Source organism: Myxocyprinus asiaticus, chromosome 5 (genome assembly GCF_019703515.2).
Source record: "Myxocyprinus asiaticus isolate MX2 ecotype Aquarium Trade chromosome 5, UBuf_Myxa_2, whole genome shotgun sequence".
NCBI lineage: Eukaryota > Metazoa > Chordata > Actinopteri > Cypriniformes > Catostomidae > Myxocyprinus > Myxocyprinus asiaticus.
This window is the reverse complement of record NC_059348.1, coordinates 266,180-292,385: the sequence shown is the minus strand read 5'-3', so window position 1 is coordinate 292,385 and position 26,206 is coordinate 266,180. Positions and strand designations below refer to the sequence as shown.

Here is a 26,206-nt window from a genome sequence, read left to right as displayed (position 1 = left end):
TTTAATAATTTTTTGTCATAAACCGTTGAGATTCGATACACCCTGCTACATAACTGTTCTTTGAAGTCAACATGGCAAAGAATTCAAAATCCTCGGGCTCTGGAGTCATTAAAAGACACTTACGTGCTCAAGCTGATATCCCAGATAGGCCCGCAGACCAGGGACTCGGTTTGGACGGTGCGGCGGGAGAAATTCAACGCCAGCTGGCAAGCATGTCTGTGATGCTGATGAAAGTTGTTGCTGCCTTAGAGGAACTTGCTGTAACATGTTGATCGATTACTGCGATGGAAACAAAATTCTCTGAGTTGGTTACAAGAATCGGAGACGTCGGGAGACGGATTGATTATCTGGAGTCATCAGAGAGGTGACAGAGAGGTGACTAGCGACCAAGGTGGACTTGGAGTGCATCTGGGAAAAGTCGGAAGATATGGAGAATCGTAACTGCCAGAATAACGTCCAAATTGTTGGAATTCCTGAGAGAGCAGAGGGTCAGAATATAGTGGAATTCCTGGATGGGCTCTTTCCGAGTCTACTCGACATAACAGGCCATAAGCTGGAAATCGAGCGAGCTCACAGAGTCCCAGCTTGGAGATCCGATGAGAGAGACAGGCCCCGATCAATTCTGGCCAAATTTCTGAGATCATCCGATAAAGATCTCGTGTTGCACGAGGCGAGGAGCAAAGGAAAGCTTTCTTGGAAGAATCATACCATTTTCTTGTTCCCAGACTGCGAATTCGACGAGAGAAACATGATCGATTCAAGGAATGCAAGAAACTCTTACATCAACGGAAGATCGCTTTTGCACTGATGTTCCCAGCCAAACTGAGAATAGATACTAAGGATGGCCGCAAAATATTTACATGCCTACAACAAGCATTGTCTTTCATAGAGACAATGGGGTGAGTAAACCATTTGGTGATTTTCAAATGGCACCCTAGTGAATTGACTCACTGATCATACACTTGACTGTCTGAGGAAGCTGGGTGCCTTTTTGTTTCTTTTTGTTTTGGTTCCGCCTAGCGGCTGGAGTTTGTTTTGTGGAATAACACTCCTCCAAGAAACTTTTGCATCGACGAAGGGTCGCTTTTGCACTGATGGTTCCGGCCAAATCGAGAATAGATACTAAGGATGGCTGCAAAATATTTACATGCCCACAACAAGCGATGTCTTTCATAAAATCAGTGGACTGAGGATGTCATGGTGACTTTTTTGTTTCTTTTTTTGCTGGTTCCGCCTAGCGGCTGGAGTTTGTTTTGTGGAATAACACTCCTTCGGGACAGTTGTGGATGAATCTACTCGATCTTTGTGCTTATGCCTCCTATTGGCTGGAGTTTGTTTTATAGATTATTTTCTGTTATGGAATTCTATCTCACAAAATTTGTACAGGAACAACGGACTTTAGCAATCCGACGGCAAAGTTGTCTGACTTTTTGAGTTTAGAGAGATGGACGCCAGTTGGCGCTGTCCTACATGGGGTTAATGCACACGTTTTTCTTTTTTCTGTTTGTTTGGTTCTGGGGGAAGTTCGGGGTCTGACTGTGGCACTAATGTCAAACGTTAATATGAGTCGATTATTTCTCTCCATGTAGAATGTGAATGGGCTGGGGCACCCCATAAAAAGAAGGAAGGTTATTTATTTTCTTAAATGTAAGACATATGATATAGTGTTACTTCAAGAAACACATCTTTCCCTGAAAATCTTTGGAAGATATGGGGTGGAAATGTTTTCTTTAGTGTTGGCTCAAATAAGAGCAGGGGAGTCATTACGCTGATAAGTAAACATCTACAATTCAAATGTCTCAAAACAGAGTAAAGATAAATTAGGAAGAGTCATTATTGTTTTAGCAGAAATTCAATAGCAAAGTCTGATTTTGGTTAATATTTATACACCTAACGCTGATGATCAGGGCTTTTTTATAGATCTTAAAGGGATGTTGCATGCCACCGGCACCCCTTATGATATAATATTGGGAGGAGACTTTAATCTTTTGATGGACTCAGTCCTTGATCATAGTGAAGCAAAAATGTGTAAACCTCCTAGAGCAACAGTGACGCTTCACAGGATGTGTAAAAATCTTGGTCTTACAGATATTTGGAGACTTTTGAACCCATCTGGTAGGGACTATACTTTCTTTTTATCAGTCCATAAGATTTATTCTAGAATAGATGATGTTGTTTGAAAGTATATCTTTTTTTTAATGTTCTAATTGTTGGTGACCACTGTAGTGCGTGTTTGTGTCGGGTGGGGGGTGTGGGGGAATGTTCGGGGGGAGGGGTTTATTATATGTAACTGATTCTGTATTTTATGTTATGTCTGTATGATTTATGTATGGAATCAATAAAGAATCAGTGTGTATCGAATCTCACTGGTTTATGACACAAAAAGTATTAAAACTAGCAAAGTGCACAGAGCTCGCCGTTCACACGTTCACCGAACCTCGCATGGTGCCACACGACTCCTCTTGTGTCTCCAAAATTAAACCTGTCACCCTCTTCATCCCAAAATCTCTGTTCCCCCGCCTCCTCGGCTTGTTGAGGGGGCTATGGCCTTCTTGATTAGACTCCTTCTTGACGTGAGGCAGAGGGGCAGGGGTTTTCACTATCTAGGAGACTGGGAGGGCTACTGCCTGGAGGAGAGATGCTGGGTTCCATCTTGGGACATCCTGGACCGCGCCTTCATCAACGAGTTCCCTCAACATCGTGGTGGACCTCCTGTGGATGCCAAACGGTTCTGGTGGGTCTGTCTGATTTTTTCCTGTGTAAGTGTGTTTTCTTTCCACTCTTGTGTGAGTAGCGTGTCTGGCGTTTCTATGGGAATGTTCATTCAAGCCACTCATGAGCTTGTTGCCCTCACCTGTTCCTCGTTACCTCTCCCTATATCTTCCCCGCTGCAGCCTGAGCCTGGTTGTTCCCTTCTGCATTATCTCATTGCCACTCTGTTGACTGTATTTCAGTAAAGACTGGTTCTTCTTTATTCCCCTGTGTTTGAGTCCTCCCTTCAACAGACTGTGACAAAGATATGAATAAAGGTATGAGTTGCTTACTAGGTCCATATATAATACAGTTAAAAGACAATGCTGAACTAGGCATGGACTTTTAATGGCACTTTTGTGTTCTTTATTAAGGACAACTTAAATAGAATTGTTGTGATTGTAAAAAATACTGTCAAATTAATTGATGTAATTAAATGGTTTTTGAGCAAGTGTTTTAGAAACAGATTAATATTTAAGTCATTTTTTACTATAAATCTCTGATTTCGCTTTCACATTCTTCTCTTGTTTTTGTTGATTCACATTATTCATGCATATCTCCACCTACTGGTCTGGGAAGAGAATTTATAGTAAAAAAGGCCTTAAATATTTATCTGTTTCTCACCCACACCTATCATTATCACTTCTGAAGACATGGATTAAACCACTGGAGTTGCGCGGTTTACTTTTATGCTGCCTGTATGTGATTTTTGGAGCTTCAAAGTTCTGGTCACCATTCACTTGCATTGTATGGACCTACAGAGCTGAAATATTCTTCTAAAAATCTTCATTTGTGTTCAGCAGAAGAAAGAAAGTCATACACATCTGGGATGGCATGAGGGTAAGTAAATGATGAGAGAATTTTCATTTTTAATGAAAAAGATTTTCAATTATAAATCTCACTAGAATATCAAAATTACTCATTTGAATCAATATATCAGATTATTCTTTGCATTTTGTTTGTACTATACTGTAGGGATTCTTGGGAAATTTTGGGGGTTAGGGGATCACGGCCCCTAACCACATCCTCCACAGTTTTATCAATAAATGCGTTGAATTAATTATTAATTAAATGCATTAATATGCGTTATTAATAAAAAATTGTATAACCTTTCTTATATGCTAAAATTAGAACTTTCCTGACCCATGACTTATAAAAAAAAAAATCAAAAAAAATCACAAAAAGAAATGTGTTAAAAATATCTTTATTTTAATTTTTTCGATTATTTGTTGTTTTTATCTTATTTATGTATACATTTTGGATGGTTTATACATATTTTGAAAAAAAATGTTTTTATAATTTTTATTTATTTATTTTATTCCTTCACCTGTACTTGTCTATATGATTGTATTCATACATTGTTTGATCTTATTAAACATTTATAGAGAAAAAACTTGGAGATGGTCCCTTACCCACTGTAGGCAAATTTTCCAACTTATATCAGTGTTAAATTGGCGAACTGGAACGATTTCACCGTGATGCCATCTGATCAGCTTCAATACGGGACGCATCATTTTATCTTTAAATAGGGGATGATCCCGTATTTTACGGGACGGGTGGCAAACCTAGTGTCACAGTCCCGTCTCTCTGTCAGTCTGGGTTTTGGTCTGATGGGGCCGCTCATGTCTGTCTCTGTGAGTATGCGGCTTCTGTTATATTCCCTGCCGCGCGCTCTTCTGTCTGTTATTGATGTGGGTGCATCACTCTTGTGTCATCTGGGCTGCATGCACTTGTCAATAATCCACGTCAATCTTCGTGTGTCTCTCGCGTCTGCGGGCGTGCGTTGCGCTAGTTTTGTGCCACCCGCCGGGCCGCGAGCTGTCTTCATGTTTGTGCTGAGGTTCGGTCACTTCGGTAAGGTGTCGGGTGTGCATGTGGCCGAACTGTCACACAAGTGTCTTCTCTCATCGTGTTTGTCGATTGGCTTGAGTTTACATCGCCTCATTGCCTGGGTGATGTGCACTCATGCCAGTAGGATGTTTTGCCTGCTTGTGAGAGCACGCGGCTTTGTTATTGTTTCTGTAGCGCCGCATGCTTCTTGGTCTGACGTCACACCCCGCCTCCTTGTTTGCTCATTATTAGTTTATTAGTCACACCTGCCCTGTCTGGTTAACCTGTTGATTTCTCTCCCTATTTTAGTCTTCTCGTGTTTGCTGTCCAGGACGAGATCGTCTTGTTATCCTGTCAACCTTGTATCCTTGTTCTCTCATAAGTCTTGCATGTATCCTCTGTGTTCCAGTCAGTCCTGTATCCCTGTTCCCGTTGCCTGGTCTAGTCGGTCCTGATTCTCCATTTTCCCTCGTATTTCCCCCGTTTCCTGGATTGCTGTTTTCCACTATGGGGTAGTTTTTGTTGTTTTCCCCCTCCTGGGAGTTTTATGTTTGTTTATTAAATAAAGTATTTTTGTTTTGAACCCTGCGTTTGGGTCCTCATCCCAGCTGCACACATCGTAACAGAACAAACAAGCCACCCGAGGACCCAGCAGAGATGGGCATCTTTCTGCATCCAGCTCCTAGCCAGAAGGAGCGGGTATCTCATAGTACCACCTCGGGTAGGATTTCCTAGGATGGGTGTGGCATCGGCACTTATGCTGAGGAACTGATCTGGGAACCCCATAGGTGGTGCTTTGTTGAGACCTGTCTCAAACATCTCTTCCTGTCGGGTTTGGACAACCCGCTCAGTGTCGGGGAGCTGGGTGGGGCTTTTTTTTTGGCCGTTTGGGATCTGATGGACCATGTCAGCCAGCTGGCGGAGGTGCAGGTCCTTATACAGAGATGGAACGGCTTTGCCCCCTGAGCCTTCCACGGCTTTGCCCCCTGAGTCGCTTCCTCCTGAACCCTGTCCAGCGGCCGCTGCCAAGGACTCAGTCCCCTCTGTCCTGAGGCTGCTGCCCAGGCCAATTCTTTTCACTATAGGCCTTGTTGACCCCTCTCCAAACATAGCGCTTATGGTTGTGACCATAAAGCTTTATTTTGGTCTCATCACTCCAAATTACAGTGTGCCAGAAGCTGTGAGGTGTGTCAAGGTGTTGTCGGGCATATTGTAACCAGGCTTTTTTGTGGCATTGGCGCAGTAAATGCTTCCTTCTGGCAACTCGACATGCAGCTCATTTTTGTTCAAGTATCATCATATTGTGCTCCTTGAAACAACCACACCGTCTTTTTCCAGAGCAGCCTGTATTTCTCCTGAGGTTACCTGTGGGTTTTTCTTTGTATCTCGAACAATTCTTCTGGCAGTTGTGGCTGAAATCTTTCTTAGTCTACCTGACCTTGGCTTGGTATCAAGAGATCCCTGAATTTTCCACTTTTTAATAAGTGATTGAACAGTACTGACTGGCATTTTCAAGGCTTTGGATATCTTTTTATATCCTTTTCCATCTTTATAAAGTTTCATTACCTTGTTACGCAGGTCTTTTGACAGTTCTTTTCTGCTCCCCATGGCTTAGTATCTAGCCTGCTCAGTGCATCCACATGAGAGCTAACAAACTCATTGACTGTTTATACACAGACACTAATTGCAATTTAAAAAGCCACAGGTGTTGGAAATTAACCTTTAATTGCCATTTAAACCTGTGTGTGTCTGTAACAAGGCCAAACATTCAAGGGTATGTAAACTTTTGATCAGGGCCATTATGGTGATTTCTGTTATCATTATGATTTATAAAGGAGCCAAACAACTATGTGATAATAAATGGCTTCATATGATCATTATCCTTAAATAAAAGACAGTTTTTTTGCATGATCAGTCATATTTTCAAAATCAATGCCAAAATTTCACAATTTCTGCCAGGGTATGCAAACTTTTGAGCACAACTGTATATATATATATACACACACTACCGGTCAAAAGTTTTGAAACACTTACTCATTCTTTATTAGAATTGTTTTTTTTTGTTTTTTTTCACATCTTAGAATAATAGTAAAGTCATCAAAACTATGGAATAACATAAATGGAACTATGGGAATCCAAAATAAATCAAAACTGTGTCATATTTTAGCATCTTCAAAGTAGTCACCCTTTGCCTAGAATTTTCAGAAATGTACTCTTGACATTTTCTCAAACAACTTCTTGAGGTATCACCCTGGGATGCTTTTTAAACAGTATTGAAGGAGTTCCCATCTATGTTGGGCACTTATTGGCTGCTTTTCTGAATTATTTGGTCCAAGTCATCCATTTCAAAAACGTTTTTTTTTTTTTTTCTTTTAAATAAAATTTAATTTTGTAATGAAATAAATTAATATGTTGGCACAATTATATTTTTGTCTACAAAACTAATTTCAAACATTTAAGCATACGCCTTCAGATCAAAAGATTTTTAAGATCATGAGAAACATTTCTCATGTGTTTCAGAACTTTTGACCGGTAGTGTATATCGCGATATCCAATTACATCGGCAACACCTGAGCTGAGGGATCGGTGAATATTCTTGATTTAGTGATTTTGCATTGAAAATTACATTTATTTAAAAAAATGAAAAACTTAAATCAAATACATTTCTAAATTCAAATTGCACTCCAAATGAAATTAAAAAGCAATTAAAATAATGAAGTGATCAAAATAATTATATATATATATATACAGGGTTGGGAGGGTTACTTTTGAAATGTATTCCACTACAGATTACAGAATATATGCTGTAAAATGTAATTTGTATCATATTCCGTTAGATTACTCAAGGTCAGTAACGTATTCTAAATACTTTGGATTACTTCTTCAGCACTGGTAGATTTTTTCACTTGTTTTGACTATAAAAACTCTGCCAGTACAGTAAGACAAAAAACACATGTTAGAAATACATTCTCTGAAAAACCGAAATATCTTGTGCAGTGTTGTTTCTAAAACAAGATTAATCAAATTGATCTTGTTTTAAGGATTTTTAGATATTTTTACAGGAAAGCAATACAACAATTATTATCAAGAATAAGATTTTTGCGCTAATATCAAAGGTCTTACTAGAAAAACAGAAATTATGATCCACTGTGAATTTTCTTGATGAAAAAATATGATCGTGTCTGGTAACGTGCATGTAAAATGGTTAGAAATAGCATTTTAGCTTAGCATAAAGCCGACAATTTACACAAGGTTTATTTCTATTTCTTCTGCTCCAAACTTACTTCAAACGTACTTCTCTGTCTGCTCGTATGAATGTAACACATCATAAGAAAGTGTTTCACCGCTGTTCCGGAGAATAGCATAGGATCTATAGACAATTGGAAGAGTTTTTGGGGTAGACCTGACCTGCTAAATGGAAACGGACTCCATCCCTCCAGGGAAGGTGCCGCTCTCCTCTCTAGTAATTTGGCTTATAGTCTTAATAATAGTATTTGACTAACTGGGGCCCAGGTCAGGAAGAAGACAAACTGGTTAATCTGAATGTCTGCTAGCTGCCTTGAGACATCACATGTCGCATAAACTACAACACATAGAGACTGTATCACCTAGATATCATATATAGACTGTGTCTGTTCCCCAAACTACCAAACACAAAACTCTCACTAAATCATTTAGAATTTTTTTATTAAGGTCTAAGTTTAAAAAAAAAATAAAAAATGATGATAAACATCATATAAAGGTAGGGCTACTAAACATTAGATCTCTTTCTACCAAAGCACTAATTGTAAATTAAATTATTACAGATCATAGTTTGGATGCGCTCTGTTTGACTGAAACCTGGCTTAAACTGGATGAATATATTAGTTTAAATGAATCTACTCCCCCAGGTTATTGTTAGAAACTTGAGCCTCGTCTGAATTCGTGCTACAATTTACAGTGAAGTTTTTGGTATTACTCAGAGGACAGGATATATGTTTAAGTCTTTTGAACTAATAATGCTTAATATAACACCGTCAGATATAAATAAAAACACTCTGTCATCTTTTGCCCTTGCTACAATATATAGATCACCGGGGCCTTAATCTGATTTCCTTGGTGAATTTGCAAACTTTCTATCAGATCTAGTAAATAATGTAGATAGAGCTTTAATTGTTGGTGACTTCAACATTCACACAGATAATGAAAAAGACACATTGGGATTAGCATTTATTGATATTCTCAAATCTCTTGGAGTCAGACAAAATCTAACAAGACCAATCATCGCCATAATCATATGCTAGATTTAATCCTGTCATATGGAGTTGATATTGATAATATAGAAATTCTGCCGCAGAGCGATGACATCTCAGATCATTACCTTGTCTCTTGTATGCTGCGATCAGCTAATGTTACTCAATCTACACCACGCTATCGTTCAGGTAGAACTATTCTTTTGACCACTAAAGATAGCTTCACTAATAATCTTCCAGATCTATCTCATACACTCAGTAAGCCCCAAAGCCTAGAAGAACTTGATGAAATAACAGAAAATATAAATACAGTCTTCTCTAGCACTCTTGATAGTGGGACTCTTGCTCCACCCCCCCCCCCCCCCCAACCCCCTTCGATTAAAGAAAATTCAACAATTAAATTGCACCATGGTACAATGATCACACTCATGCTCTCAAGAGAGTAGCTCGGAAAATGGAGCGCAAGTGGAAGAATACAAAATTAGAGATATTTTGCGGTGCATGGAAGGATAGTGTCTGTAGCTACAGACAGGCACTAAAAGCTGCCAGGTCAGCATATTTTAGCAAACTTATAGAAAATAACCACAACAATCCTAGGTGTTTATTCAGTACTGTGGTTAAATTGGTTAGGAATTAAAGCCTCAACAGAACCAGATATTCCATCGCAGCACAATAGTAATAACTTCATGAATTTCTTTACTGATAAAATTGAATTAATCAGAAATAAAATTGGAATTATGCAATCATCTGTCACAGTACCTCAGAAACAGTGTCTCATAATTTTCCTCATGTGCAACTTCAATCCTTCGCTGTCATAGGTCATGAAGAGCAACTAAACTTATCGAAACATCAAAAGCCACAACATGTTTGTTAGATCCAATACCAACCAAGCTCTTAAAAGAGGTATTCCCTGTAATCTCAGAACCTCTTCTTAATATTTTTAACTCCTCGCTATCCTTAGGACATGTCCCAAGAAACTTTAAAATGGCAGTTATCAAACCACTTATTAAGAAGCCACAACTTGATCCTGGAGAACTGGCTAATTATAGACCGATTTCAAATCTCCTTTTTATGTCGAAAATACTAGAAAAGGTAGTGTCCTCCCAAATATGTTCATTTCTACAGAGAAATAGTATATATGAACAATTTCAGTCAGGATTTAGGCCTCATCACAGTACAGAGACTGTACTTATCAGAGTTACAAATTACTTGCTCTTATCATCTGATCGCGGCTGCATTTCTCTTCTAGTGCTTTTATATCTTAGTGCTGCCTTCGACACGACTGATCACGACATTCTCTTGAATAGGCTAGAAAATTATGTTGGCATTAGTGGACTTGCATTAGCATGGTTTAGGTCCTATTTAGCAGACTGCTACCACTTTGTCTATGTAAAGGAGGAATTGTCAAACCAAACAAAAGTAAAGTATGGAACGCCACAGGGATCAGTTTAGGGTCTACCACGCTATATTCCATCACGTTCATTACGATCGCAAAAATCTGGCCTGTTAATAGTTCCTAGAATATCAAAATCCACAAAAGGAGGTAGATCCTTTTCATATTTGGCTCCTAAACTATGGAATAGTCTCCCTAACACTGTTCAAGATGCAGAAACACTCACTCAGTTTAAGTCTAGACTAAATACTCATCTATTTAGCCAGGAATACACCTAATTTATCCATCAACTCACAATTAGGCTGCTTCAGTTAGGTCTGCCGGAACAGAAACAGTGATCATGATCTATAACTCTGCAATAAATTGAATGGCATCTATGCTAATATTATTTTATTTGTTTCCCTGTCTCATCCTCGTGACTCCTATCCTGAGGTCACCAGAACTGGCTGGATCCAGCTCCATTCCTGCTTCGTGTTGGACTCCACTGCTACATGTCGCTGAGTGATGATGACTAATAGCAGCCGGTGCCAGCCAAACATCACTTCAGTCTATTATGATGGACTACAGAGGATGAACTGGTGCCAACTCCAACCATAAGACATGGGATACGTCATATGCCATTGCCTGAACCTTGGACTTAGGATAGACCTCACCAAAATTACCGGCCAGGTTGAACTGAGATGCACCTAACTGATCTCTGCCTGCATCACCTCGGTCTAATGATGGACTACACTCTTGAAATGGAATACATAGACTATCAATTAATTGCCAACAAAACCCTTCATCAGCCAACTAACAAAGGACAATTGCATCAATGTGAACTTCTGAAGTTAATCCATGATGGACTTCAAAGACATTAGTCATTAATCTTACAGTTCATACAAAATCTTTGTTTTAAACACTGTCCCTTAACACTTACTTAGTTTAATAATTTTAAACCCCATGACTTGCACTATACATAAGTAATATTGGCATTATATTCATGATGTTAGTCAGAGGGGAACTGGCCCCCACAGTGAGTCTGGTTTCTCCCAATGTTATTTTTCTCCATTAATCAACATCTTATGGAGTTTTGTGTTCCTTGCCACAGTCGCCTTCAGCTTACTCACTTTGGTTATGAATACAATTATAATTTAATTACTTATTTTTAAACACAATTCACAATTGTATTTTATCAAACTACACAATGATGACTGACATTATAGATATTACAGTTTTATCTTGTTAATGCCTGATCTTCTGTAAAGCTGCTTTGAAACGATGTGTTGTGAAAGGTGCTATACAAATAAAAATGACTTGACTTGTTCAAATGCACTTTGGATCGCATCATTTATATGTATAAATGTTTTCCATCTGAAAGGACTAAATATTAAATGAAACAAATGACAATAAAATGCAAAGTAATCTCTTCAGTAATCAAAATACTTTTTGAATGTAACTGTATTCTAATTTCCAATTATTTAATTGTAACTGTAGTGAAATACAGTTACTTATATTTTGTAATTTAAATACGTAATCTTGTTACATGTTTTCCGTTACTCCCCAACCCTGTATATATATATATATATATATATATATATATATATATATATATATATATATATATATATATATTATTATATATAAGTAACCACCTTTCCATTTACCGTCAGGCAAGTATCTGTCTAAACATGCAGGCGGAAAATTACTTACACAAATGAAGACATAAAAACAATTATAAATGTAAAAACAATTATAATGATGATAATAATCACTGAAATATAAATCATGGTTCGTGGTGAATGTGTTTTTGTATTATTTTATGTTTTAATCACAGATGTATAGGCTGCAGAGTTGTGTTCACAATGAACTGCTCTGTGGAAATAAAATGAACTGAACTCAAAGCACCTCCTGAGCTGAGATGTCTGAGGTCATTTGCAGCACTTATAGATGATACTGTTCTTGCAAAAAAAAAAAAAAAAAAAAAAAAATTCAGAAACAAAGAAAGAGTCATAACCTTTTACATGCTTTTACGTGTTCCTTGAGACTGCTTGCCTCTGTACAAACAGTGCTCATATATGTGCATAGACGGCTGTCATCTGATCTTAATATCAGATCAATAATATTTAAAGTGTGCTTCTTCAAGCGCATGTCTGTGTGTCTACGGGCAAATAATTTGTAATATTAATTTGATAATAATAATAGCCTAATAATAATAATGATAATAATAATTTAATTCATTAATGGGAAAACAAGACAAATATCATCTTGACATGGTCAAAGGCATCAGCTATTGGTGATCACTCTGACCATCGTTGATCCCAGAGATCATCGTCTGTCGGCACAATCCTAATGTGCATTTCCCTCTTTAAAATAACAAAATGTTCAGACAGTCTCCTTGCTGGTTTTCCGACACATTCAGAATCATTACCGCTTTTGCCGGTGTCGCTGCGGCTCGCTTCGTGCGTGCGCTTGTAAAATGTATATTTTAAAGGCTCATTATTATGGTTTAGTATTTCTCTGTAATGTAGAACAGTGTTAGCAATGTTACTTATGACGTTCTTTCTCAGCCCTGGAACTCAAACCATTTTCTGATGCCCCGCCAAAAATATATATTTACGTAATTAAATTTATATTATAAACGTGCGACAACTAGTCGACTAATGCCTTAAACTAACGACTACTAGTCGACTAGGAAATCTTTGGTTGGGGTCAGCCCTAGTCCAGTGAAAATGCATGTTAGATCCAGTGTACACAACATCTCTCTCTCTGTCAGAACATATCCATATATCAGAGTTCTGTCTGATATCCAAAACCAGTCAACATCAACAGCTTATGTTAACTTACTCTCCTGCCAGCCCAAGAGTCAGCAGGGGGAATACAGAAGAAAGCAGGAGACGAAGTGAGGGTAAAAATGAGCTGAGTTTATTGAATCATCTTGAGAGTTCAGTCTATAGACATTAAAAACTACAATGGCGGACTACAGGACTTGTTTGTGTTGCTCAAGAGTTTGAGTTTATTGACGCTTCTCCAGCAAAGTAATAGTAGTAATAAAGCAACCTCATCGTCCATCCAGACAAAATTGCTCGATGCTTTCGCCATCTTCATTGTTTGTATTCACCGCTCTGTGGAAGAATGCTTATGTGTGCAGGCGCGAAGTGTTTCTTTACAAAGTGACATCGCCAACTACTGGCCTGGCATGCATAATACAGCGTTTTTAGTCGTTTTAGTGGATCCGTGTGAACGGGGATCATTTTGACAACGTTGTCGTCTGTACGCGAAACTTTTCAAAAACGCAAAGGAAAAACATTTCCGTTTTTAGTACATCGTTGTCGTGTAAACGTACCCTTAGTCTCCTCGTGTTTGCTGTCCAGGACCAGTTCGTCTTGTTATCCTGTCAACCTTGTATCCTTGTTCTCTCGTCAGTCTTGCATGTATCCTCTGTGTTCCAGTCAGTCCTGTATCCCTGTTCCAGCCCATTTCCTGGATTCCTGTTTCCCCCTATGAGGTAGTTTTTGTTGTTTTCCCCCTCGTGGGAGTTTTTATGTTTGGTTTATTGTTTAAATAAATAACATTTGTTTTACTCTGTAAAAAAATAGAGGTCCTACCTCTCTGCATCAAACGTGATATTTTGTATTGTTTGAGCTAAAACATTTTTTTTTTAAATGTTCTGAACTTTACCACAGCATACGGCACTCTTTTCTCCCTCACTGTGTTCCATCATGAATGAATGAATGAATGTTACATTTATATAGTGCTTTTCTACACTCAATGTGCTTTACATAGTGAAAAGGGGACTCTCCTCAACCACCACCAGCAGTGTGCAGAATCCACTTAGATGATGCATCGGCAGCCATAATGCACCAGTACACTCACCACACACCATCTATTGGTGGGGAGGAGAGAGTAGAGTCATGGAGACAATTAATGGAGGGGGATTAATAAGAGGCCATAGTTGAGAAGGGCCAATGGGGGAAATTTGGCCAGGACACTGGGATTATACCCCCACTCTTTACAAGAAGTGTGCTGGGATTTTTAACAACCAGTGAGAGTCAAGACTTGGACCTTTTTTTTTTATTTTTGTCCCCATCACTATACTGGGGCATGAGCACCCCCTGCTGGCCTCACTAATACCTCTTCCAGCAGTAACCTGAGTTTTCCCCAGGAAGTCTTGGTACTAGCCAGGATGAACCCTGCATAGCTTCAGTGGCAACCAGTCTAGAGCTACAGGGTGATATGGCTGCTCATCTCTCCCAAGAATAAAAAGTTGCTGAGTGCCAACACAATAATGCCAGAAACACAGATCATTTAATGAGAGCAGAACACAGTGAGTGACACCAAAGAATTGCGCTAAGAAAGAGCATGAAGAACAGTGAAATTTTCACGCATTCTCCAGCATGAAAGTTCAGCTGAATCAAGCAAATGTCTGTGATATTAAGGAAACATGTGGTGTACTGTCATTCTGTTATTCTCAAACTTAGGAGAAAGAAAGCTGATTTCAAACAAACTTCTTTCACGTTGTCATTATGGGGTATTGTTTGTAGAATTTTGAGGAAAATAATGAATTTAATCCATTTTGGAATAAGGCTGTAACATAACAAAATGTGGAAAAAGTGAAGCGCTGTGAATACTTTCCGGATGCACTGTAATTGTGCGATAAATAGACTGACAACACATGTATGGATGATAAGCTGGACTAGTGCTATAATTTGTCTATTTTAGATTTATTAAGTAAAATGTTGCCTTTCAGATTAAAAAAATAGAAAGAATACTACTATTTTGTGAAATTTAATTGAATTTTTGCAGCAAATACATTGAACTTTTTCTAGTTTGTGAAAAGGTGCCAACTTAACTTGATTGAGACACATAGTAGCAATACTGAGTTAAAATCATGTATTTTAAGTTCACAGCTAGATGGGGGTGATGGGGGGCAATTAAGTCTTTTTACACTGGGGCCATAAGATCCTTGTTACGCCACTAGCACATTGATACACCAAATAAGTCTTGATTGCTTGTAATAAGATCCGCAGAAGATGTTAGTAGCAGCAAAATTCCCAACGCGCTGACAATATTCTGCAAGAGATGTTCCTGTAACCTCTGAGCTACAGTAAGAGAAATTAAAACACTAGCAAGTGTCATCATTATTTTAAAAAACATTACATTCATGTTGCTAGAAAGAAATAACACTTCCAAATAAGCCATACCTTTTTATGAGTGTTGTGTGCAGATGGACTGATGTGCAACAATTTTATTCTCATTCTCAGTCTAAAGATTTGTGGAGTGCAAGTTTCTGCAACAGAAGCAGTGATTTATTCCAATTGACCAGACTGGGAGACCAGCTAAGCTTAGTCTTTTATTTTCCCAGTAGGCAATCACTGTTTTAATGTTCCTTTTTTAATAAAATAAACATTATAAATTCTAGAGATCTTATGTAAGGCAGGGATCAATATATAGAATGACCACTAGATGGAGCTAAGGAAGAAGGAGAAGGAGGTTGAAATGTTCTCCACTTTTGGAGTCACTCTTGCAAACCATTGTGTTCCCTTTCCAGTTGGACACTTTGATGCTGCATCAGTGGCTGACTCTATGGGAACTCCTCCCAGGAGTGACGATCACGTTCTGCGGAGATACTGATGACGGTCCCCTTTTGTGGCTTGCTTGAGCTTCGCATCTCTCCTCTTCTCCATCTCAGTGTGTCTGTGGAGATTTGTGGCTTGCTCCGGCGAGTTGCTATCGTTCACGTTCAGTGGTGGTGATGATGTCAAGGTTTTCAAACCTTGTTGCACAAGCCACAAAACTACTTATGACTGTGCTTCAGTTCACAAAGCATCGTGAAGCACCTTCCTCGTTTTAACGGCATTCTCTCCTCCACACCAGTTCAAGTCCTGCCCTTCGGCTTGTCCCTCGCACACTGCACTGTGTTTGTCTGACACATGGGTTTTTGAAGCCTGTGCTCGACACCATATTGCATGTCAGAGCCCCTTAACAAAGCAGGTATATGCCTTGAAATGGTGAGTTTTTGAAGACTGTTGTGTTGTCCCATGGGGGTTAAGGTCCATTTGACCAGGAGCATGCCTACCTCCTGGGCTTGGATGAAGGGTGTTTCCTTGTACGACGTGTGTCTAGCTGCAGGCTGGGCTTCCCCTAATATCTTTGCCAGGTTTCATAACTGTTTCTTCTCTTTTTTCCCAGATCCTTGCTGTGAAGAAAAGTTGATTTCTCAATGTTCACTGCCCCAAGATGCAAACGCTTAGTGCCTGTATTAGGGGTTGGGGAACTACTCATTTTTAATTGTTGACTAGTTGAGCCCATAAGTCGAGTCAATTTTAAGCTCTGTCCTCTTAAGGCTCTGTACTTTCACATGTTCATGAGTTAATTTTTAACCAAAACATCAGCTTGTTTCTCAACTAAATCTACTGTATGCCTTAAAAATAAATAAATAAAAATATACAAAAAAATAAATAAAAAATAACAAATAGGAAGATGATGCACCAGGTGCATGGTCTATTTTAATGACACTTTTGGGTTCTTTTTTAAGGTTTAAAGTGTGTCACTGTACTGAAATCAGCAAATGGTACATTTAAAATTTCTTAAATCTGAGGTGACAAATATACTTATTAAATATGCCTATTCAGTACCTAAAATATCTAATAAATGTAATGTATGAAAAAATATGAATGGTTAACAAGCACAGTCAGGTTAACAATAGGCATTGAAATTGACACATAGTTAATCATAAATAATAAAAACAACAACATAAAAATCCCCCACTAATAAACATTTTGAGATGTGGTGGAAATGACAAGGCAAAAAAGACAGAATTCTCATGTGATGCATATACTCATTTGTCACTGACAAATTATATAAAATAATGAGTGTTAAAAGTGTGTTTGAAAGGAGTTTCTTTTCTAAAGTTCTCCTATTGTAGAAGGATGCACTTGTCCAGTTGTGCTGTGTTTTGTGTGTGTGTGTGTGTGTGTGTGTGTGTGTGTGTTGACTGTGAGGGCAGTTTCGACTTCAGTACCAGCAGCGGAGGAGTCGACAGACAGCAGCTCAACCGAGTGGACACGAACAGCCGGCTGTCTTTCTTTCGTATATTCCATTTAGACAACACGGACTTCATCATCACACATTAGCGCATCAATGCTGCTGATTCTCGTGTTGCTCCTGTCAGTGTCGCAGGTACAGTGTGTGTTTCTATTGAACTGTTCCGGTGCAGATTACTTCATGTCGGGTTTTATTCGAGCGCCGTGTGTCCGTTAGTTGGTGCAGTGACTGTTACACATCGAGGATGAAGTTTTATTGATTATGTCGTCACGAACACAGCGAGGAATATCATATTTATCTCATCTTCAGCGTTAAAATGGATTCTTTCACATCCACAAGATAAACAGAAATAGTTTTGGGCCCCTAAAGGTTTTTCACGTTCAGAAATGTATCATGGTAACCAACTTAATGCCCAATCCAGTGATTGTTAGTGCAACTGTGGGAACTTATACTGTCTAATCACAATAAATCAAGAAAATGACCGGAAGTTTAGCTCCTCTCACCGTGTACACAATATTGATTAATTTAATACTTTACAGGAGTAACAATAACCAGTATTTTGTTGGGAACTGTGGTGAGGTAAATATTTATTTTACAACTTACTTCTTAACCAGAAGTTTGGGCCTTAATAATGTGCTTGAATATTCCGGGTTCAATACAAGTTAATCTCAGTCGACAGCATGTGTGGCATAATATTCATTAACACAAAAATTAATTTTGTTCAAAAAAAAAAAAAAAACAATCTGTGTTCCAGTGAGACACTTACAATGGGGTCAATTTTTAGAGGGTTTAAAGACAAAAATGTGAAACTTATAATTTTATAAAAGTTTTAATTCTTCTGTTAAAACTCGTGTATTATTTGAGCTGTAAAGTTGATTACATTTTCATTTTTACAGTCGTTTTAAGGTTTGATGACATTACATCATCATGGTAATGAAGTTGTAAAATTGTCTATAACTTTCCACAGATGTGGTTAGTAAGTGATTTAATCACAGTAAAATCATGTTAACACACATATTGTTTATGTCTTGTGTCTATACTTTTGAAACAGTATTTTAATGTTTACTGATTATTGACCCCATTGACTTCCATTGTAAGTGTCTCACTGGAACACACATTTGTGTTTTTGTTTTTGTTTTTTTTTAAGAAAAGGAGGAACGAGTCAATACATTTTTGTGGTAATCAATATTATGCCACAAATGCTGTCGATTGAGCTTAACTTGTATTGAACCCAGAATATTCCTGTAATCTATTTCGCACTGTTACCTACATAATCCGAATATAAAAACAATTGCTGTTGTCCACCTTTTTCCTGAATGCAGAAATGTTCCACTATTCGCCTGTTTTCAGTTTCCGGTCTCCAGTGTTTTCACTCACATCTGGTATTACATTTGTAAAAATGGTCAAAAAAACGTGTGGCTGTATGCTGTCACTTTAAGGAGTCGAGATAATAATTTTTTTTATTGACAGTGCCTCACCTGAGTGTGTAGATGACATGAAGCGATGGTGAGTTGATATTATTAACTACTTTGAGTTGTTATGACAGCCGACAACTGCACAAGTTGAGCTTGAAATTCATTTAACTCCAAATAACACTTCAATGGTTGTTGTTCTCAGTCCGAATCGCTCATTTCTGAACATCGTGTCTCAAGACCAGAAACAGAAAACAGTCGATCAGAATCATCATTTTGCACCCAGTGTTTGCTCAGAAAAAGCACTGTGGATAACGTGATGTGCAGTTTGCCATGGGGTGTTGTGTGTGATGAGTTATTCTTGTGTTTTTCCAGACGGGCACAGAGAGTGCAGTGTGCAGGCCGGGTTTTACAGAGGACATTTACACCACAGTGATGCCTGAACATGTGCTGCCGGGACAGCCTGTGTTCATTGGTAAATATACATGACTGTGTGTTTCATGTGCTGCAGTGATGGGTCAAATGAGTGACAAGTTTGTAATGAAGCAGTAGTGTTAAGTAGGCTTTAGAAATATGTCGTTTGGTTTATTTTGTTATTTATTTATTTTTTATCCCCTTTTCTCCCAATTTGGAATGCCCAATTCCCACTGCTTAGTAGGTCCTCGTGGTGGCGCGGTTATGCACCTCAATCCGGGTGGCGGAGGACAAGTCTCAGTTGCCTCCGCTTCTGAGACCGTCAATCCGTGCATCTTATCACGTGACTCGTTGTGCATGACACCGCGGAGACTCACAGCATGTGGAGGCTCATGCTACTCTCCACGATCCACGCACAACTTACCACATGCCCCATTGAGAGTGAGAACCACTAATCGTGACCACGAGGAGGTTACCCCATGTGATTCTACTCTCCCTAGCAACCGGGCCAATTTGGTTGCTTAGGAGACCTGACTGAAGTCACTCAGCATGCCCTGGATTCGAACTTGCGACTCCAGGGGTGACAGTCAGCATCAATACTTGCTGAGGTACCCAGGCCCCCAAGTTGTTTGGTTTCTAATTATTGGATAAAAAAGAAATGTTTCTTTCATGTGTGTGTGTAGCTGTCAGGGAGGGAAAAAAAATGAAAAAATGGTGATTAGTTGTGTGATTTAAGGCAAGCGTCACTTTTGCTCAAACTTTGGGATTTTAACAAACCCCTGACACTACGTATTAAACACTGTTGCCACAGACATAAATGAGACCACAAATCATGCAGTTTCTGTGCTATTGCTTGTCTAAATTATCAGACTTTCGATTTTTGCCCAATCTGGGGAAAAATCTAGTTTGTTTCTAATAGATTGAGACAGATGAGACTGAAATTATGTTTATTGCTTTGAATATCTCATCTCTTATTTATATGCAAATGAGCTTCTAAGGCATTTTGACATCTCAGACACCTCTGTGTCCTGTGCTTGAGTAATCTCTGGCTTGTTTGAAAGGGGTTGTGGTGTGCAAAATGTCCAAATTCATACAGTGTACATGATGTAGTATATTACATGTCTTGTGCTTTTTTCATACTCATCCACAGTAAAAGAGTGAATTAGATTATTCCAATGACAAATGTGAATGCAAATAAAAGTACGAGTAAACAAATCACATGGATTTCAAAGTTGTAGGCCTAAGATATTCCAGAAGGTGTTGTAGATTGATATATAGGCCTAGATTGTAATTCATGGCCCAACTCTCCTTTATGGTCTTCAACTTTGTTTGAAGCTCTGCTCTAAAATGTGAAATCCTAGAAAGATAAAATATGAATTTAATGCAAACCAAACTGCACTTTGTGTTGTTTGGGCATTTGTTTAGACATTTAGTTTTGATTCTGAGTTATTATTAAATCATGAAGTCTGGATGAGTTGTGCAATGCCGTGTACACACTGTCCAGTTCCAGTTATTAAAGATGCTGCTTGAATCTTTTGGATACAGCTGTCCTCCCTTTAAAATGATGTCATGTGAATGTTTGCTCCTCAGGTAATGCATGTAAAAGTGGGCAAAATGGATATTATTTTCCATCCATCGACTTCCATCCAAACATACTGTACCTCCTCTGTTTATGCCTTAGGTGCATTGTAAAACTTGGATGATATCAAGTAACAAGTGTTGAGAATGTAGACACTAATCCAACACTACCAAAATAATAATGAATGTTGTTCACTTGACTGAATTATGACCCAAATCCTCTGGGCAAACAGTCATCTCTGCTTTTGATTAGAGTACTCCCAGAAACCGGTCTGAAGCTCAAATGTGCGAGAGCTCATTCGTAACAGCATTTTCATAATGTTTCAGACTTCTGCTGGATTCACATGCTGTAACAATGATGACTGTAGTATAAAAAACCAACGTAAAATAGTGGTAAATGCATGGCAGCTTAGGGTGCCAAATGTTTACTATAAACTGAAATGACAGTTTTAGACCGTAAAGTGAATTAACATTTTTAGACTGCAAAATGAAATAGGTGTTTCAAACATAAACTAAAATAAAATGCTTAAATAGTCATTTCAGATATCGTGTTGACACTGTAAGTTGAAATGACATGTTTAAAATGTAATTGAAAGAACATGTTTCAACTATAAAATGAAATGATTGTTTTGACTGAACATTTGTAGACCATTCATTAAAAAAACAAAGTTTTCACTGTAATTACTGTGCCTCGCCAACAAATACATTTCAGTTGTTTAACACTAAGAGTTAAAGTGTTTACTCCACTATGCATTTTTAATTAATTTAGACTTAATGTTGTAAGACTTAGAAACTTTTCATTTACATTGTCATTTATCCAAAGCAACTTACAAATGAGGAACATGGCAAGCAATTTGTCATACAAAGTTCAAACAACATCTACAGGGTTGTACTGCCAAGCTCTCAAGGTGGCTGAAAGAGACAGAAAGAGACTGAAGTATTTTTTAAAAAACATTTTATTTATTTTGTTTTTGTGTACAGTAAGTGCAAGTTAAGTTAGTGTGGATTGGTTAAGTGCTCGTGGAACAGATGTGTTTTCAGCTGGTCATTGAATGTTGAGATGATATCAGCAGATTGTGTGGACGTTGGAAGCTCATTCCACCACAGTGGAACAGAGAAAGTGAACGATCGTGAAATAGACTTTGAGCCTCTTTGTAATGGGACAACCAGGCACTGCTTGTTCATAGATCACAGAGAGTGAGTTGGAGCATAGACCTGGAGGTTTCAGGAGGTTTTAAGCTCAGGCTTGATCTTACGCCACAGTGTAACCACCAAAACTCCATTACAGAAACTCTTCTAAATCTCAACAGAACAGAACAGAACATTGATTACTTACAAATCCCCCACTTTAATCATCTTGCACAAAAACACATAAAATTGCTCTTAATTTGAACATTTACTCTTCCCATTAATTCTCATGCAAAGCATGCTGGAAAAAATCCATGGCAAAATACCATAAATTTACAGTTCACTACCGTTTATATTATTAAATGTTAAAAACGTAATATATGATTACAATATATGATTATACTCTATATGAAATTACAAATATCTGTTTTTCACTTTATCTGCTTTTTTTAATCATTATTGTTAAACACTGTAACTACAAAAAGCCACATGATCATGATGATTTAAAGTTCATCAAGAGTGACCTTTCCAAGAACAATAATCAAATTAATACGCATGCATAGGCAGTGCACAGTGTTACTCACACAAACATAAAACACCATCCCGGTAACACATTTGACACAAAAATGATGTAATAAACATTTACTAAACTACATAAAATATAGCATAGAACACCCCATTGTACATAACTCTCATGGTTTGTGCAGTTGCAGAGAGGTGAGGACCCAAATGAGTTCAATAAAACCAAAAAATATTTTTTAAATAAACACATACAATTTACATACAATTAGGTTGAAGTCATTAAAATGTCTTGGTTACTGATGTAATCTCTGTTCCCTGATGGAGGGAACGAGACGTTGTGTCGATGTAGTGACACTAGGGGTTCGCTCTTGAGAGCACCAGTCACCTCTAATTTATTCAGAAAAGGCCAATGAGAATTGGCGAGTGGAATTTGCATGCTGCTCTCTGCCCTGGACGTACGGGTATAAAAGGAGACGGTGTGCACCACTCATTCAGATTTGTGCTGAGGAGCCGAGAGAGTGTCCCGGCCATGTCAGCGGACGGTTCAGTGCTGTGGCAGGAGAGACACAATGTCTCGTTCCCTCCATCAGGGAACGGAGGTTACATCAGTAACTAAGATGTTCCCTACCTGTAACTCACTCGACATTGTGTCGATGTAGTGACACTAGGGTTCCCTATACTAAACGCCAGAGGTGCTGAACCGTGTCACGAGCTATGGCGGAGCAGACGGGCGAGGTGCTTCGTGCCTCACAGCAAGCGCTCGACCACGTTGTGACCTTCCAGCGTGTCAGGTAAGGCACCTCCCTAGTCCCGTTAAGGGTGGGAGGAGAGCACTTACCAGTGGAGGCTACAGGCGGTGGCCTTTCCTGATTTCTGTATTAAGCAATTTCCCGCCGAGCACCTGATAGAATAGCGCTGGGGAAGTGCTCGCCCTTTCTTGGAGGGAGTGCACTACAGATCACTACAGGTGACAGAGACCGCCTGCAGGTCCCCATCCCTCTTGATAGAGGTGAGCATTACCAGAAGGGCCGTCCTCAGCGAAAGAGTGCTGAGCTCAGCCTCCTCCAGGGGCTCAAACGGGGCTCTCTGTAAGGCCAACAGGACCACAGAGAGATCCCAAGAGGGAATCATGCGCAGGTCGTGCTGCCGCAAGGGTCTCCCATCCATTGTATCGTGAGATGCTGCTATGGCAGCCACATACACTTTCAGGGTGGAGGGAGACAGCCATCTCTACAGCCCCTCCTGTAAAAAGGACAATACAGACCCGACCGCGCACCTCTGTGGATCTTCCCCACGGGAAGAACACCAGTTTGTGTAAAGACGGCACTTCAGAGTGTACAACCGCCTAGTGGAGGGGGCTCTGGCCTGAGTAATCATGTCTCTCATCGCTGGTGAAAGGCCTGCTAGGTCTTCCGCAACCCGTCCAGGAGCCAGACATGGAGGTTCCAGAGGTCTGGCCGTGGATGCCGGATCGTGCCCTGCCCCTGAGTGAGAAGGTCCTGCCTCAGGGGAATACGCCAGGGAGGGGCTACTGTCACTGGGGGAAATGCGAACTTGCGCAGACCCCGAGGTCAGCTGTGTGCCAAGGCATCTGTAGGGCTTTACTGGTTGTTTAGATTAGTTTTACTATCAGAAATAATTAATAACTATTTCTTTAGTTATTAATTAATATTTAAATTAATTAATTGAATCTAACTCATTAAAACCTCATATGGGGCTCCAGTAAATGTAGTGTGCTACGTTTAGGAGCGGGTTTGGTTATTAGCAATAATTAATAATTATCAAAGACAATTATTAATTATTAAAGTCAATAGAACATTGATGAGAATCAATGTTAGCTTTTTCTAATCCTTTAAATCAACAATTATCAAAGATAATCGTTAATTGTTAACATCGATGAAACATTCATTAAAATTAACACTAGCTTATTGATCATTCAAATTTAACAATCATCAAAGATAATTATCAATTATTAAAAATCAATAGAATATTAATAAGGATTAACATTGATGGGGCACCACCCTGGAATCAGGGACTAATAACCAGATAGCATAACAGTCTCAATATTAGATTGTTTTCTTAGTAAAATCGACATCCGAAGAATATCGGTTTTCGGGAAAAAAACAATAAATGAAGGCTTGAATCCGAGCACTGACATCATTCAGCATGACACAGGTGTATGCAAAACAAACCAAAACACTTCTCTTTGTAATATAACAAAGTTTATTTATGCAGTAATATCAATTAATAATTAATACAATGCAGTCAATAAACTTACTTAAACTTACATCTACAAACTAAACAGTGATATGATTAGATATAGAAATCAAAATAATCTTATAACACATGAGGGTGTGTGTGTGTGTGTGTGTGTGTGTAAGAGCGAGTGTGTGTGTGTGTAAGGAGGGACGCACACAAAATGGCGGATGTGACTCTCGTGGAGAGTATGTCATGCGAGACTTCCGGCCAGGGAATATGGCCGCGAATGTGGGCAGAGCGAAACCAGTCAATTGCGTCTACCAGTTACCGCGTGTATCCACTTGTACGATAGCTTAGAGACAAAGCTGAGCTTTATCACGAAGCTATCTACGAGCCAAAAATGTGTGCCAGAATGTTTTTGAGGGGTCACGTGTGTGTGTGTGTATGTGTGTGTGTGTGGTTAGTATGAGAGAGAGAGAGAGAGAGAGAGAGAGAATTAAGTGATGGCCCCAAAGCCGATTTCGAGATCGTGGGAGAGAAAGCAGCTGTTAGTTTATCACTCAGAGACACGGTGGACAGCTCGTAAACAATCACACGTTCTTTGATTCTTTAATGGATAAACTCAGTTTGCCGGTCTCCCCCGCGATGGTGGAAATGCACAACAGCCCACTGTGGTTGGACCACAATACAGCAAATCAAATTTGTGATAATTAATACCCTGAGTATTAATAATGAGCGGACATGGCGGTCCGTAAACTGTACAAGCAAAAACCTTGAAACACAAGAATAACACACTATAATATTCTATCTCTGCCCAGACGTAAACCTCTTACTTGAATCGCATGAGGATGCAGGTGGAATGTGTGTTCATCCGTCCTTTAACTCAGACTCGGTTCCTCGAGGCTTGGGTGATGACGGGAGGCCGTTTCCTCGCTCTGTCGGCGAGCGGTACGGCTGCTGATTCTCGGCGGGCTGGCGGAGAAATCAGAAACGTCGACTTGATTGAAGATGGAAGAGAAATCTTTAATCTCTTCACTTCTGCAGGCAAACGGATGAAGATGCAGATTGCTCAGCGGTCACCTTCAGATTCGTTAGAGTGTTCGGTGGAACACAGAGTAATCTCAACTCGTCCAGTGAGATGGAGATTGTATGGCCACAGTTTCAAGTCGGACGTTACTTCCTTGTGCCACGAGACTGCACCCGAGAGCAGCAATGAGCTGTGTCTATACACGGCGAGCAAAGTTGCTGGAAGCAAATCCCGGAAGCATTTCAGAGGTATTTCTACTCCTGATGATGTCATGGTTGAGGGACGTTCTGTTATGTGCCTCATCCAATAGGAGTTGAGAGTTCGATCCTTTAGTGAGCAAGGCTTCATGGGATTTGTAGTCTGTTTTGGACTACCTTTGTTTGATTTTGGCGTGGTTTTTATCAGTAAGATTTACGACTTGGTATGTGGGGGCCTGAGTTAGGTTTTACGACTGTGTTAGGCCTGCCTTTGTCTTCTATCTGAATACATGAGGCCCAGCACATCTGTGCCGAGGGGAGCCTCGGACAGGGAGTACCAAAGGGGGCAGTGAGAGGACTCTCGGGAGGCGAACATGTCCACCTGCGCCTCCCCAAATATCTCCCTTATCAGCTGGACTACGTGGGGGTGGAGTCTCCACTCTCTGCAGAGCGTTACCTGTCGTGAGTGGCTTGCAGAGACTTCAGCGTCTGCTGAC

The 26,206-nt window shown here is 39.4% G+C and overlaps 1 protein-coding gene across 1 annotated transcript in view; it reads left to right on the top strand.

Annotated features, from left to right (window-relative positions):
- Positions 1–13,645: 13,645 nt before the first annotated feature.
- Positions 13,646–26,206, top strand: part of LOC127440723 (cadherin-2-like) — a 124,653-nt gene continuing 112,092 nt past the window's right edge. Inside the window, exons 1-3 of the mRNA XM_051697499.1 lie at positions 13,646–13,693; positions 17,207–17,367; positions 19,020–19,119. Coding sequence (XP_051553459.1) covers positions 17,329–17,367; positions 19,020–19,119 — 139 coding nt within the window. The 5' untranslated portion in view covers positions 13,646–13,693; positions 17,207–17,328. The remainder of the gene's footprint in view (positions 13,694–17,206; positions 17,368–19,019; positions 19,120–26,206) is intronic.